Below are 16600 nucleotides of genomic sequence, written 5' to 3'. Positions count from 1 at the left end.
AGGTCAGAAACAAAAATACGAGCAAGCCAGAGTGTGTGATTTCCACATCATCCCAGACCACAAAGGACTGATGGATGGGCTCTGGTTCCTGAAACATCTCTGGAGAACCACTACCTTGTTTCTGCTGAAACATCTCTGGAGAACTGCTTCCTGGTTTCAGGTGACAATAAAGGTCAGCGTAGCCCTTTGTCAGTCTGAAGTCTTACTCTCAACTTCGTGCGATTAGAGATCTCTTCCCCTGTTCCTGCTGCTGGTGTTATTGGGCGCCCTTTTCCAAAGAACAGACCTCTTTAGCTCCTATCAGCGGAAGGAAGACTGACTCAGAGACCCCTGGCCACTTCCTCCAGCCCCCATCCCTGCTGGAGGATCCAGGCCACAGTGGACACTCCGTAAATATTTGCTTCGGGGAAGCCTGTTCATATGAACTGTGTGAACATTGTCGGTTGTTTTTGTCAATGTTGTGTAACTACTGGTGGAAGCACATGGTAGAGTAATTAAGAGGGTTTGGAGTCAGACGGGCCCAGGTTGGAATTCCCGCCCTGCGACTTCATTAACTGTGTGATCAGAGGCAACCTAATCTCTCGGAGCCTCAGCGCTCTGAGACTGTGCAAAGCTCTCAGTGTCATGTCTGGGGCTGGGTAAATGCTTAGTGAATGTTCCAGAGCTTCTTCTTGCGCTGCTGTACTGATGTTTTCTTCTGCTTTTCCCTTTCAGTTTGGCACCCGCCTCATCATAGAGGCCATGGAGGCGGGGGGACACTCTATCAGCACGCTTTTCCTATGCGGAGGCCTGAGCAAGAATCCCCTTTTTGTACAGATGCATGCGGACGTTACTGGTGAGTCTGGGGAGGAAGAGAATAGGTCGTTTGGGGCCTGGCAGCAGATGTCCCTGGCTGAGGGCCGCACGGGGTTGGAAATAGCAATAGCAAATAGCAAGTTGTTGTTGTTGTTTAAGGTTTTATTTATTTATTTGACCGAGAGAGAGAGATCACAAGTAGGCGGGGGGCGGGGGGAAGCAGGCTCCCCGCTGAGCAGAGAGCCCCATGCGAGGCTCAATCCGAGGACCCCAGGATCACGACCTGAGCCAAAGGCAGAGGCCCTAACCCACGGAGCCACCCAGGCGCCCCATAGATTATTTTGAATCTTTAGGTGAAAATGTATTTTCCTTCTTAATGATAACTATGACGTGTTTATAGTCATGATGGAGAAAGTGACTTCTCTGTGAATCCAGTGATTGAATAATCCCGAGAAACAAGATGAGAGAGGTCAGCAAGGGCTAGGTCGTAATTTAAGCATTTCTGGAACTGTCTGAGCACCTCTTCTGATGCACGATTTTGGGGAATATTGAAGAGACAGAGATGAATAAGACAGGATTCCTGCCCCCAAAGATCTCAGAGTCTGTTGACAAGGACAGACAGATGTGCAAATGTAGTGTGGCAGGAGCTCAGAGTAAGAAGTGCATGGAGTTTTATGGGGACATGGTAGGGTACCTCACCCTGGTTTGGACCTGTGACAAGGCAGGGCAAGTGGTCAGGAGGAAGGGACAAGGAAGCTGTCTTGAAGAAAGAATTCAGAGCCCAACTGCTGTGGGAACAGGGTTCGGGCTGCAGATGGGAATTTGAGCCCTGAGACCCCAAGATCCTGTGATTCCTTCATAGTGTGTGACACAGAGAAAATCTGGGGTCATGGGCTGCTGCCTTTGTGATATGAGCGCAGCAGAGCAGGATCGCTGGTGCAGATCCCTGGGCCTTAAGAAAGGGACCCCATTGACCGGAGGCTTGCTAGTATTACAGAGCCGAGCCTGCACTTCCATCCCTCCCTCGGGAACTGGTGCCTCAGGCCTCTTGCTCCTTTCTCCCGTGGTGTCTCCTAGAGACTGGCATCCTCCCCACCCCAGCCCAGGACCCACATACCATGGCCAGGCACCAGAGCGGGACAAGGGAAAGGAAACAGAAGGGGAATGAACCCTGCCCACAGCCCCAGCTCAAACGTGACATGAACCCACCCTTCAATGTCATCTCTCCGTCATGGTCTTGCTGTTCCCCATCCTGTGGGTTCCTTCCCCTGACAACTGGGTGAGTCAAGGTCCCTGCCCTTGATGCTGCCTCATCATATCACCTGTGCCCCCTCCAGACCATACAGATCCCTGCAAAGGAGAGCTTTACCAAATGCCCAAGGGCATAGTTAACCCTTGTCCTTTGTGAGATCCAACTAATTAATATACTTATCCCCATTTTAGATAGTGGTAAGAAGACTGAGGCACAAGCCAGAGGACTTTTCCAAAAAAAGCACCTAGTCCCAGGGTAAATATATCAGAATGTTAGTATGGAAATTACTACCATTAACCAAACTCCCACCGTGTGATGCTGGAATCATTATATATTAAACCTCATGAACTCCTAAGAGGTAGAAATTCGTGCCCATCTTAGAGACAAATAAACTGAGGCTCAGGGAGGTCAGTGAAATTGCCTGTCCAGAGTCAGACATCAGTGAGAGTGGAGGTGCGACACCAGGGCCGTGACCTGGGAGTGTCTAGGCCCAGCGCCCCCTACACTGCACTGCCCATCCAGGTTTCTTAGCTTTTCTGAGCAGTTTGTAATCAAGTGATGATTACTGTTTCTTTTTTTTTTAAAGATTTTATTTATTTAATTGACAGAGAGAGAGATCACAAGTAGGCAGAGAGGCAGGCAGAGAGAGAGGAGGAAGCAGGCTCCCTGCGGAGCAGAGAGCCCGATGCGGGGCTCGATCCCAGGACCCTGAGATCATGACCTGAGCCGAAGGCAGCGGCTTAATCCACTGAGCCACCCAGGTGCCCCGATGATTACTGTTTCTTTACCAAAGAGTCTACAACCTATGGATGTGAGCCATTCTGAGGCAAAAAGAAGAAAGACCTAAAAAAAGGAGCCCAATTACCTTGTAATTTTCCCCAAGAGAAAACCAGTAACCACATTTTATCTAAAAGTCAGCCAGCGGGTCAGATAAGATCCCCATTTAAAATGTGATCTGTGAGTGACTTCCCAATTTGCTGCCCTCTCAAAGCCACGAAGCCTTCCTACCTGGGTGCAGGAGAAGATCCCCCTGGGCTAACACATCACCTGAGGGAAATGGGACACAGGGCCGGAGAGAGCAGGGCAGTCTGAGTGCCCCTGGGTCCTGACCCTGCACAGTGGCTCCCGCCTTAATGAAAGTGGGTCCTCTTCCAGGCCTCACATCCCTGAGCTGACTCAGAAGCAGGGGTTGCAGCAGCTTTACAGAAAGTTCTGCTTTGGAAACTGGTCTTCAGGCTGTTGAATGAAAAGGCTGTTCATCGTTATTTGGATTCCGATTGAAACTGGACCCTTTGTCTCTGGCTGCGGACCAGTTCCAGTTCCAGACAAAGGGACCTTTTCTTTGGCTAGAATTCCTCTGCTTTGGGAAGCTGTGACTGACAAGTGATGGCAAAGTGCATCTGCCTTTAGATGCTTTGGGTTCTGCTAAACTCATTAATGCATCAGATAAAATAGTTCACATTCCAGGCAGAGCTGCCTTCTTCCTCGCCTTCACCCAGCCGCTGGGAGAAAAGAACATATTTGCATCTGTTCCTGTAAAAGGCACGTACACAGCCGTGGGTGGGTAGGTAGTGTCTTTGATGCCTTTCAACATTGTAATTGCTCTAGTTTTCTTTGGACCTACGTGAGTCTTAGGGATACCTGTCACAAACACGACGGGACTTAGAAGATTCCCTGGAGACGGTGTGCAGTCATGGAAACAGCAAGGGATCCCCTCTGTGACTTTGGGCAAATTGTTTTACCTCTCCAAGCCTCGCTGTCCTCTTCTGAAAGAAAAAATATTCTCTCCCTCTCATACATCCTGCTGAGAAGTACCCACTGGCGGGTTTGTGAGCACCAAGCTCTGGGGGGGGCTCAAAGTCAGTGTTCAATACATGTCTGTTCGCTTCTTCCCTCAAAGCAGCCCCGTGCCCAAAAAAGAGGTGTGTTTGAGGGGGAAAAAAGCAGTTTAATATTTTGTAAGCAAATCTTTGCCGTTTGGGGAGCTGGCTCCTCTGTGCAAGCAGAGAGAATGGGGCTTTGCCAACTTGGGAAAATGTCTTCTACGTGAGGAGGAAGAATCTACCTGGATCTCTGGCAGTTAGTTGCACTGTGGTTTCAAGAAATACTTGGTGTGTACTAAGTAATTGTAGGTTTCCCCCATTGACTTGGGACTAAATGTTCCTCCGTCTGAATTGTGTTTTTTCAGCTCTGGCAGTTACAGCAAGGGTTTCCCCCATTCTGTCTTGTTCAGTATTTTCATCATTTGTCCTTCCATTTATTCAAGTCAGAGGCCGTCTCTGAGCACACCAGTGTACCAAGCACTGGGCTTGGCAGGGGGGGTGCAAAGGAGAACAATAACGTCCTGCCAATAGGGTCAAGGCAAAGAGAGAAAGTGCTCTGGGTACTCTGCACGGTGTCCAGAGACTAGAGTGGGGACCCAGAGGATGCTGGTGTCAGTATAAGTCAGGCCCAGGCAGGGCCTGGCAGGGAACAGATGATACACTCAAGGTTTAGAAGAAAGTCAAACAAAGGGTCTACTTGCAGAGATATGGGCTGGTTGTAGGGCAACCCCAATGACCAGGCAGCTCCCTGGGGCCACCCACAGTCTTACCACCCTGAGGCTTGCATGGACCAGGCAGGGACCTAACCAACCTGAGACTTGAGGGGCTGTGTAAAGAGGCTGCTGGACTAGAGCTTGGTCAAGGACATGACCATGAGGACAAGTGAGCCATGGATGAGGTCTACCCATGCCAGCGTCCCTAGACCCACAGAAGCTGGAGGCGGGCAGAGACTGATCTGAAGGAGAATCGGAAACAGTGAGTTGGATTCCCCCCACACCTCGCCCCCATGGGGACCCAGGGTGAAGAGAGCCTTTAGAGATCAGGTCAGTACTAAGAATCCTAATAGCTAATGCTAATGTAATGCTTTCTCCAAACCAAGCACTGTTTTAAGTGCCTTACTTATAATATCCTTGGAGATGGGTGAGATTAAAAAACAAAACAAAAACAGGAGCAGCCTGGAGCCTTGGAGCAGCCTTGGAGCAGTCCTAGAGGGTGGTGAAATTTTAACCCCATTTTGCAGATGGGGAAATTGAGACACAAAGAGGTCCATTAACTTGCCCTGGCTCACACAGCTAGATCAGCAAGGAAGCCAGAATTCAAACTCTCCCCGTCTGGCTCCAAATCACTTAGGGTGCAGCTGGAGAGCTGGTGGGGGATTCATAGGTTCACTCTGGTTTCCGGTTCCCAAGGGGAGGGGACTGCAGTTCACTCCTTCCTCCTCAGAGCTTGTTAGGGTTTTGACAGGGTCAGGAGGGGCTGGGAGGTGAATGGCATTTGGAGGGGCTCACTGTCTTCTAATAGGGGCCGGGTCCACGGGGATGGCCGCAGTCATGCTCCTGTCCACGTGATCCCTGCATTCTGCAAAGGTATGCAGTGCTCCCCTGATTTGGCCAACACAGCCCTTCCATGCGGCCCGGTGTCTGTCCTTCCCCTCTAGATAGTGGATGAGCACCTGCTTCCCACTTCCCACTGTTCCCGTTTCCAGCCCAGCTGAAGTGCATATAGAGGGCCTTCACTCGCCATCAGTCTTCTTTGGGATGGTAGCAGGCACCGTTCTCAATGGCTTGACAGAGGCTAGAGATGTGCTGAGCCCCGTCTCTCCTGAATCCTCACCGCACATGGGTGTAGCAAGTCTTACTATCATCACCATTTTACACACTGGGAAACCGAGGCTAAACCTTTAAGTAACTTCTGAAAGACCCAAGGCTAGTGGACTGGCTCTGAGCTTTTCCCAGAGACCCTGCCCGCGATACTTTCCAGCAGAGTCCCAGGTGGGCCCTGCGGTCTGGGGGGCTGGTATTCCTGAGCCCTCTGGCTGTGTGGGGGAGTTCTGTTCCCGCCCTTTATCCGGGTTGCCTGGGCAGCTGACCCAGCCTGGGAGTACCAGGAGGAGTCAGGAGGTGGTGGGACCCCCCCACCCCAGGGTGAATGTGTCAGGAAGCTCTTCCCAGAAAAGACAGGAAGACAAGTCTTTGGAAGAGTCAGTCTCCTGTCTTGAGTAGAAGATTTTCAGGTCTGGCTACAGAGCTTACCTCTGTGGAGTCTGCTGCCATCTCCTGATTAGCAAATGCATTTATACTTACATTTTGTACATTTTTTATTTATATTATACATATATACACATGGAAAATCCTGAGACTTCCAAATTCTTTCTGTTCACCTTAAACCCACTGTGAACCCTCAACTTCCAGGGGCTGGCATGTAAAGGAATTTTTTGCTCTCTGGTGGACCACTGTCCGTCCTTCAGATGCCTCCATAATGCCCATCTCCTTTCTGATGAACCTCCATTCCCTCTCTGCGACACGTGTTCTTTCACCATTTAAGCCCTTACCATGTGCTAGATCCTGGTTAACTAGTCTCAGTTCAGCTGTGGCGGAGACCCTGTGCTTGGCCTCATGGAGCTTCTGTTCTAGCAGGGGAGACAGATGGTAAACAAGAGAAGTAATCATGCAGTGTTGGAAGATGCTGAGGAAATGGGGGGGGGCGGGGGAAGTGAGGAGTGTCGTGGGTTGGGAAAGCCACAATAAGAAGGGGGTGTTTACACAAATACACGAAGGACACAGAGGGAGTTGCTGTGTGGGCATCTGGGAGGAAGTGACACAGATAGAAGGAACAGAATGAGCAAGTGCCCCGAAGCTGATTCAAAAGAAAACAGGGAGGCCAGGCCAGCCTGGCGAGGAGAGGAGGGGACAGTCAGGGTGGACATCAGCTCCGGAGGCTTATACACAGAGAAATAGGAAGCTGCCAGAAGAATTAGTTACACTCCCTTACTACTTCCCCATTCTTAGTACATCTCAGTTGGAGAACCAACCTCCTGCAGGTCGTTATCTCTTTCTTATCCATCACCTTTTTGAGACCCGGATAGCGGGACCAGTCAGATCCATCTCTGTATTCGCCGGGCTCCATGAGGCACTCAAGAAGTGTTTGTTGAAGGGAACGTGAACCAAATGGTAGGTAGCAGCTAGCAGGAGCCTGGGAGACCTGGGCAAAGAGGTCTCATGAGTTGATTCATGGGGTGGCGGATCCCTTGGGGCTCCTGGCTGCCTTACCAGCAGACGCCAGCTGTGAAATCCTTTAGAATCAGGTCAGCCCAGGACCCTGAGCACTTGGGGAACAGGCAGAGGGTGCCCACCGCGGCCTTCACGCCACATCATGTCAGGTGTTTCTGTGGCTGGCTCCCTAACCGAGGTGTGGCCTTGTCCTGTGCAGGCATGCCTGTGGTCCTGTCGCAAGAGGTGGAGTCTGTTCTTGTGGGCGCTGCTATTCTGGGTGCCTGTGCCTCGGGAGATTTCACTTCTGTACAGGTATGTAAGGACCAAGGGGTGGGACGTGGCTCCTCCCCTGTCTGAGGCTGTCCTTCCTCTCGACAGCAGTTCACATCTTGCAAAACACACATAGGATATAATTAAGAAATGATAGGTTCCAGCCAGGGAAAGCACAAACACTTCTAGCCTCAGACATATTTATTGCGGTTTTCATTTGACTTGGCCTCTGTTAGTGTTGGTCATTCTGTTTTTCTGTTTTCTCCTTTAAAATAGCCCTTAAATTATTTCTTTTAATTTCCTGTTGACTTTTTTCTAAAATTTTTTGTAGCAAATGACACAGGTAAGTTTCAAAACGTCAGTGTTTCATGTAAATTTCAGATTTCTGTTTGCTTATTTCATCTCCGCCCACCACTTTCCAAATAATTTCGAGGGCTCTATCAATAAGGGATACAAATGGGAATGTGAGTTTTAAAAAAAAAAAAAAGAATTAAAGGGGAAAATAAGGAACAAAGATATAGGAAGAAGGAAATAGCTTGGTGGCCGTGATGGAGCACAGAATTTGATTCTGAGCTTCCTGGCAGCCAAGACAAAAAATGAACCCATGATAAATTGTGTAATTCTTGTTTTCAAAAAAGAGGAAACGTTAGTTTCTTGTGGGAGACAAGGCTTTTCCTGCCATCAAATTGCAAAAGACATCTCATACGTAGGTTTTATGGAGAGACTCTGAGTGATAAAATAATAATATTAACAATGGGTTCATGAAAGGGTGGAGAAGCAGCAGAGGAGGACTCCGGCTGCCTGGGCTCAAATCCTGTCTTGACTGCCTCCTTAGCTCTGTGACCTGACCATTTTGTTCTTCAGTCCATTTCTTTATCTGTAATAATCATCAGGAGCACATTATGAGTTCTTTCTCTAGATCAGGAATGCACACACAGTCCCATTATTCCCGTTTTATAGTTGAAGAAGTTAAGGCATGAAGAAGTGAAATGAGTTGGCCTTGGTTGGAAGAGCTAGTAAATGCCACAACCAAGGAGTCTGGCTTCCCAGCCTCAACAGAGCGTTCAAGAAATATTTGTTCAGAGAGCTTAAATGACTTGTCCATGGTCTCCAGGTCAGGATGAGAAGCCGGGTTTTCCACCAGAAACCTAGTCACTAGAGTGCTATTTGTGTACCAGAACTGTGCTGGGAGCTCTTCCTGTGATCTTCCTAATCTAGGCGGGCAGCAGAGTTTAGACAACGGAGATCCAAAAAGGTAACAGAACCAAAGGGGTCACTGTTAGAAACACAGGTGCACAAGTCTAATTCGCTATCTGTGCATTTTGTACACATTTTGAGAGGTGTGATGCCCTGTACAGTGGCCAAGCCTGGGGAACGATGTCTGTGAAATACCTTTCCCAAGGAATTGAATCCACTCATGAATGCTAAGTGGCTTTTAACTGAAGTTTATAATCAAATAATCAAAGATGGTACAGTTGAATTCTCAACGATTTCTGGATTTTCTGGTATTCTCTCAAAAACACTGCATGGGGTTCTTTATTGTTGAACTGTCAATGATTTGTCAGTTATTATTTTGATGGATCCGTTTATGGAGATGTTCTCACAATGAGATGCCCTTCCGGGGACAAATAGTAGCTAAACCAAAACCATAGAGATGCTCCGAGGGGCCCTGCGTAGGCTGGCATCATATTGTCAGCTGAACATGTCCCCCGATATGTCTGCGTTAAAGCCCTAATTCCCAGTGTGATGGTATTTGGAAATTGGGTCTTTGAGGAAGGGATTGGGGTCTCATGAAACCGTGAGGGTGGGGTCCCCATGACAGGCTTAGTGCCCTTCCTAGGAAGAGACACCAGAGAGGGGGACTTTCTCTGCCAGGTGAGGCCCTCTGCAAACCAGGAAGACGGCCCTCCCCAGAACTTGACCCTGCTGATAACCTTCATCTTAGGTGTCCAGCCTCCAGAACCATGAGAAAATTAGTTTCTGTTGTTTACATGCCCAGTTGATGGCACTCCATTCTGGTGGCATGAGCAGACTAAGGCATCTCATTTGATCTTGACAGCCTCCCTGCCTAAGGGAAGATGTTTTCATTCTTGTGTTCTGTATAGAGGAAACCAAAGCACAGAGGGGTTTTCAGTAATTTTCCCAAGACTGCAGTTAATACAGGGCAGAAGCGAAATATTGAAACTGAGGTTCTCTGGATCTATATCCCATCCCAATTTTTCATTCTTTTTATACTTTGTTCTTTTTTTTTTCTCTTTTTGTGTTAAAAATAGTTTTTAGCTTTGTAAATGTTTAAAGCTATATTTTCTGAAAAGAAATGCCATTGGTCACAAATCAGGAGTCAGTCTGCAGCTTGAACAAAGAGTAGTGTGGGAGGGGGCCTGCTTCATGAGACAGATAGGAGTACCGTGACTTTAGGGACCTCAGTGATATCTTGGTCAAGTCTGGAGTTTCTAGCTCCAAGATGATTCCGCTCACATCTTTCCCTAAGTAGAAACTGAACTTAATTCCGCACTGACATCATCGTCACTACATGTGAATCTGTGAATCTTCTGGAACAGAATCTTAGATAGGGTGCATCGAATATTGGGGTTGGTGATTCGAGTAGCAGCTGCAAGTCTTACAACATTTTAAAGACAAGCTCCTCTCTCCTGTTAAAACCAAGGAAGTATGAGACCCATGTGACTAGAATTTCTAGGAGACGCTATAATCTAGTAAAGAGAGTCCCCAGCTGAGAGAGCCCTGAAAGCTCATCTTTCCTTGTATCCCCAAAAGAACCCTGTCGTCTTGACCCTTGTGCTTGCTTGTTGTCTATCTTCAGGCAGTATCGCCTGGCCTCTCCAGGTACTTGCTTAATTTGCTCATTTCCTTTTTAAAATTGCCGCTTGTGTGGGATTGTTGAGATAAAGAGCCTTGAAAACTCCAATGACCTGAATGAGCCCCAGGTATAATTATCAACATCGCTATAGTGATGATGTTCAGAACCACTTTGGAAATGTAAATGCACGTAGGCCTGTCTTCATTCACCACTCTCCAAAGAAGAGGCACCAACCCCATGTGTCCCAGGTCTGGGGATGAGCTGAAGGTTCTGGCAAATCGATGTGGAACAGAATTGCTTTCTCCCTGTGATTCATATTTTTTAACCAGAACTTCAGTACAGTTCGTCCTTTGAACTTCAGAGATCCTGCTTTGTCTTCAAGGTGCCTGCTACTGCTTCCTGTAAGAAAGCTGAGCGATTCCGGCCAGCAACTCAATGTTGCTTTCTCTTCTCATAGACCACACATTCAGTGGTTGGAGGGAGGATTTCACTTTACACTACCGTAGTGCACAGACTTTGGTAGACCCTGCCAGACTCATCTCCTCCAGATGAATGAAAGACTAGGAAGAGTTTAGAGGACCCAGACTATAGACCTAGGAAAGAGATCTTAGGGAAGACAGGGTTTCCCGATTTTCTGGACCCATGAGTGGGTGTCTTGAGCAAGGGGTAGAGCCCTCTGCCTTCCTATAGTGATAGCAATAGGTCAGAAAGATTTAGAGTTGCCATTTTTTATTTATAATAACTGAAACCTGTCTGTCTATTGCAATCCTAGGGAAATTTTATCAGATGAAGAGGGATTGTGGATAGAATGTTCTAGTGGAATATTAAGGGGAGAGATGAGTCAGCATGGGGGCCATTACTATTTCACTTTTTAAAGCCTGCCAACAATGCCTGGCCTCCACTTCTTATTCTTTTATTTATTCATGTGGCCATCCTCATAGGTTCTCTCTCCCACTCTCCCCTGCTTCCTTCCCGCCCTCTCATCCCTTAGACATCAAAAGCTTCCTGCTAGTCCCCCTTTCAAATGAGATCCCACAGAGGGTACTGATGTAGCCATCCATCTGCATTAAAGACCAGAATGACTAATAATTCTTAAAGAGTTGTCTCTCTCTAGAAATGGTGTTCTCCATTTAGTAGTTTTCAAAACTCTACTCCCATAGATAGTGTGGCAGGTACCATGGCATGGTTATCTTCACAGATAGCTCATATCTGTAGCTTAATCAGTAGAATGGAATCAAACCACAGAGATGCCACCTCTTGGTAAAAGATCAACTATTGAGTAGGTGGGAGGGGACTCAAGGGGGCATCGTCCTTCCTCCTTTTATTCACTGGAATATGGAATCATTGTAGTCTTGACCTCTATGACCTCTCTATCTGACCTCTCCTGGTCTCCCAGAAGTCACCCCTTATCACTCCCTTGGCTGTCCATGCACTATGAAATGATTCTCTAATTCTGAATGTCCTAGAAAGCAAATAATTGTGATTAGAAAGTTGGGAGCATCCCATAACCCTTCTTTAGGCTCCCAGGCCCTAGAAAAGGAACAAACTGGGAAAAAAAAATACATTCATGAAATACCAATGTGCTCACATTCTCTAAGCACAGATAGTAGCGAAGTTTGAAGAAATGCAAAGGATACATGAAACAAGAAACCAGTTTCAAGATGCTATGAAAGAAAACTCAGTCGAATGGCAAAGAGGCAGAAATACAAAATGACGTTCCACTTTCTGCTTCCTTCAAGCTCCTGCAGATGTCATCAGCTTTCTGTAATTTCTTATCTTAAAAGACAGAGCTTTCTTGTTGTTGTTCCCAATCTATTTATACGAAAAAAGCTTTAATTCTAACAGTGCTATTTATGGGGACATTTGCTCCCTACCTACCCCCCCACAAAAAAAAAAAAAAAGCAGCAGAGGAAGTCTCTGAAACAGAAGTCAGCAAAAGGGGACTGTGACAAGAGATGAAGAAGAATTCCCGATCAATGTAAGGCGCGTACACTATAAAGAAAATAAGCCCTTGGAATCAACCAATTAATCAAAACCTTTCTTCCCCCCATGGCATGAGGGTTGCCACCTCTGTAAACCATTGACTCCGTGTGTTCCCACCATCAGCTTTCCTTGTCACGTTCCAGACAGACTCCTGTGTCTTGCAGACCGATTCGTGGAAGTGGCCTGTTGAGAGCCGTGATTACTCACCCTTGCTGTGATGTGCGCCCACAAGGGAAACCATCCGCACTGACCACAGTGGTCTGCCCTCGAGGTCAGGCCTTGCAGACATCTGCATGGCTTCGCTGAAGCCTCTCCTTCTGTTCTTTTTTTTTAAATTTACTTCCATCAGAGCCAGTTATCTTCATCACCTGTTCTGTGCTGCAAAGCTGTGATCTCATGTATGACCCAGAACGTCTCCATTCTGTCTTACTCTGTGGGAGCCCGCTCTCTGTGAGTCTGAGATCTGTCTGGCTTTCTGTCACCAGCTACTTGCCCTATTTACATTCTGCAAAGTGAAGCCGATGATCGTGATTTTCATTGCTAGAGGTTTGGAGAGACTGACAGATCACGGGAAGTTCGGAAATGGGAAACCGTCCATTTCTTGGCACATTTTCTCTTGATTTGCTCCCCCTCCCCGCCCCTTTTCCTGGGCTACAAATTATTAGTCGTGTTCATTGGGAAAAAGTAAGAAAATTCAGCGAAGCTGAAAAAAAAAGAACACACAGATCTTACTAGCCTAAAATTGTCAGTATGGAAGATTCTGCTTTTTATACTTCTAGTATTTTTATACATAATTTTAAACCGCTTTACACTTTTTTAAATTTCAAAAATGTGTTCATACAATGTATCATCTTCTGTAGTTTTTCTCCCACCCAAAAATATGTAGTAAACATTTTTATTTGTCATTTTTATGGGTCGCATAATTTTATATCCCATGGGCTATATCCGCTTATTTCAGCAATCCCCTCATTTTGAATATTTACCCTGTGTCTGTTGTTTTAAAGAATGCAGCAGCTGACATCTCTGTAGCTGAATTTTTGCAGATACCCTAAATTATTTCCATAAAATAAATTAGGGAGATATAATTGTTTGGCCAAAAAGTTTCCCAACTTTTAGAATTTGGATCCATATTAATGCCCTGTCGTCCCATCTACGGTGGATGAAAATCCAGGGCTCTCATTTCTCTCGTACAAGGAGTCTACTGCTGTGCATTTTAGTTCCATCTAGCTTTCATCCTCAGGCCCTTTATAATCCTATTCATTTCACATATGGTCCTGATATTATCAACTTTCTTTAGTAGCCTTTTGCCCTTTGCTGCTTAAGCATGTGTTTCTGGAGATACAAGATTCTGGTTTCTAATTAAATAGATTCAGATTTCTGATTGAATTTTCTGAGTGTCCTGTCCCAGATGTCAATGCCTCATAGAAAGTCAACAGAAAATCCTGGAATGAGAATTAGTAGTTTAAAGAAGGATTAAATTAAGAATGTGATGCTGGCCCTAACATTCATTAGACTTATTGCCACACCTGGTTAACAGTACATTCTTCTCTTTTCAAGAGTCGCTCACTCTCAGAAAGTAAAAAAGGCAATGCATTCGGATTCTAATTAATTGTAAATCTGTTCCAATCTATATTGCAGAATGGAATCATGGGTATAAAAGTCAAAACATTAGCTCAAAATTCTAATTATTTCAATAGAGGGTATATAACATTTGACTCTTCTGCTTCTTACAGGGTGATGTAGGAGCAGAGCCTGTCACTTTCCATCCCTTACCATTCATAGAATCTTTGTGGCATGGAGTGGGAGTGTGACAGTCCATGGTATGCAGATGAGAGTCTGAAACATCAAGCTGTACTCGATACAAAGTCCATGTTCTTTTTATTCCATCAACCCATATCCCAGTATATACACACACTTTGCCCGGGAAAGGCATGGACTCCAGCATGGCAGTACAGCTCCCCTTCACAGGGTGGTGTGGTTTACAGAAATTCTCAGCAGCGCACATTTGTCCTCACTGTTTGGGTATCAAGTTTAGAAATAAAAATAAGAAGTATGCCCTCTTTGGTTTGGAAATTTTCTAATTCCTTTGCCTGGGGGAGACTTCACACCCTGCCCACCTGTATTGTTTTATTTTTATTTTATTTTATTTATTTCCTTTTAATCATAATCCACCTATATTTACTTTTTAAGGAGGTAGATACAGAAAAGCACTTTAACTAATTCAGAGCTTTAATTAAGAGACACTTTTTATGCTATTGTTATTAATACAAAGATTTAAGCTAACAAACATTTTTTTCCCAAGTATGTCCCTCCCCTTTTTTTTAGTTAGCAACTTAAGAATGGGGCTTTTTATAAAAGCAAACAACGGCCAAACTTCAACTGAGCCCTTTAGAAACTTAGAAGGGTTACGGAACTGTAAAAATAGAATTTACCAAACTCTTTAACTTCGTTTTGTTCAAGATACCAGTCATTTCATACTGGTGCAAATCTAAAAAGCTGTATAAGATCTTTCTGTGGAAACAAATGCTTGCAAGTAATTGACTTCCTATTGTAATGGTCATTCATAATAAAATCCCCTTTTGGAATAAACTGGAAATGAGTAGGTTGGATATAATTTTTTTCCCTTCACACTACTCATAACTCATGAAGAGCAGACCCATGGTGTGTAAGCTTAATATTCAGAACAATAGATTGGGCTGTGGACCTAAATAGGAAACCAGGAAAGACAAGACCTTTAGGTAAGTCAGGAATTTTCCATAATTGGGAAAAAGGTCCAAAAAGATGATACACAAAGATACTCACATACATACACATGTATATATGTACCTACATACCATGTTCCGTTGGACAAAGTTGGATTCCAGGTCATGGGATGTACAGAGGGCGTACTGAGGTCAGTGAAAGAGTTTTGCTTGCAACATTGATCCAAGTGATCAAGAAATATTCAAAAAGACAGAAAAAAATTTTTGCATTTGTTTATCTGAGGTATTTGGAACTCTGTAGTGAGGCATAGGAAAGAACCTTGTGTTCAGAAAGTTGAATGGCATGTCTTTCATAATATGCATAGCCAAGAAATTTGAACATTTAGAAATTTGATATGACATTAAAAGTCGTATATGAGGACATTTCCTATCCTGTTAGAATAATTTCACAAGGGAGGCGGCAGAGGTGAAATGACCTACCAAAGCCAGTGGCTAGAAAGGGATGGAGCCGGAATCCAAGACTTGGCTTAGGATTTCAGAGCGAAGGGTTGCTCAGCTTTGTCATGAATGGAAATGAATTCTTCTGGGGCTGAGTGTGATTGCTGTTGTTTAAAGAACCTAATACCAGTTTAAAAAACTAGTTGTTTACAGGGTGCCTGGGTGGCTCAGTTGGCTAAACGTCTGCCTTTGGCTCAGGTCATGATCCCGGGACACCAGGATTGAGCCCCATATTGGGCTCCTTGCCCATTGGGGAGTCTGCATCTCCCTCTGATCCTCCCACCTCAGGCTCAATCTCTCTAATATAAATAAATAAAATCTTTAGAAAAAAAATAAATAAATAACTAGTTGTTTAAAAAATAGACCACTAGAATTTAGATATTCCTTAAAATGTCACCGTGTTAGTCCACGGCTGCACAAAAGGCACTTTCATATTAGAATAATCTGAGAGAACTTAGTAGAGGGACTATTTACAAGACTGTAGACCAGGGCATGGAGAAGTCACGAGAGAGGATGTGGTACCCTGGGGTTTGTAACAGTTGGAGTGTAAGAGGTGAAGAGTACAGTTTCTAGAACCCCAGAATAGAGGCCTGTGTGGAGACTACTGAGTCAGCCTGTTTGCCAGCAACTCGGGAAGGAAAACGGAGTAACTGACCTAATTTTCCTCCTACTCTCTGATTTACAGCTGGCTTCCTCATTGGCTGGACTTAGCGGAAACTCATTGATACATATGGTACAAGTGAGACCGGCAAGGCCCAGAGAAGGGTGGGGAAGGGGTCTTCAGGAGCACATGCAAAGGACCAACTCAGGCATCTAGGCTGGGCTCTTAGGTTGGTCTGTGGACCAGAGGCTCATCTGTGAATGGTTTGTCACTAATTATGTAATGAGGTAAGGGACTTGCATCAGAACATTCACACTACAGTGTTCTCGATGAAAGAGTCTGGGTGTCTGTTCACATTCTGGGGCAAGCTCCTTATGGCATTATGGTCAGGCTGTCCGAATGAGACTTCTGGAGATGCCACAGTAGACAAGGACAGACATCCTGGGGTCCTCAAAAGGTGCTCCTTTATTCCTGCTTCCATTTTCCTGCTGTACCTCCACTAAAAAACGACTAATACTGTCCTGCAGGTTCTCTGAGCGGGGCACTGTGTTAAGGCATTAGATGATACTTAATTCTCACTCACCTCACCTTTACAGATAGAAAACTGAGTCTCAGGAAGTTATTTTTTTTTCTAGTTTTTTAAAAG

At 45.6% G+C, this 16600-nt stretch overlaps 1 protein-coding gene across 6 annotated transcripts in view; it reads left to right on the top strand.

The window, feature by feature from the left end:
- FGGY (FGGY carbohydrate kinase domain containing) overlaps positions 1 to 16600 on the top strand; it is a 408575-nt gene that overhangs the window by 322520 nt on the left and 69455 nt on the right. For 5 of the 6 annotated variants that reach the window (XM_045978589.1, XM_045978591.1, XM_045978594.1 and 2 more), the window contains 2 exons: positions 715 to 835; positions 7300 to 7394. In XM_045978589.1, the coding sequence (XP_045834545.1) occupies positions 715 to 835; positions 7300 to 7394 (216 nt within the window). The remainder of the gene's footprint in view (positions 1 to 714; positions 836 to 7299; positions 7395 to 16600) is intronic. The other variant, XM_045978603.1, reaches the window with a different exon arrangement.

Source organism: Meles meles, chromosome 1 (assembly GCF_922984935.1).
Source record: "Meles meles chromosome 1, mMelMel3.1 paternal haplotype, whole genome shotgun sequence".
In the NCBI taxonomy this organism is placed as follows: domain Eukaryota; kingdom Metazoa; phylum Chordata; class Mammalia; order Carnivora; family Mustelidae; genus Meles; species Meles meles.
This window is presented reverse-complemented; position numbering and strand designations above follow the sequence as displayed.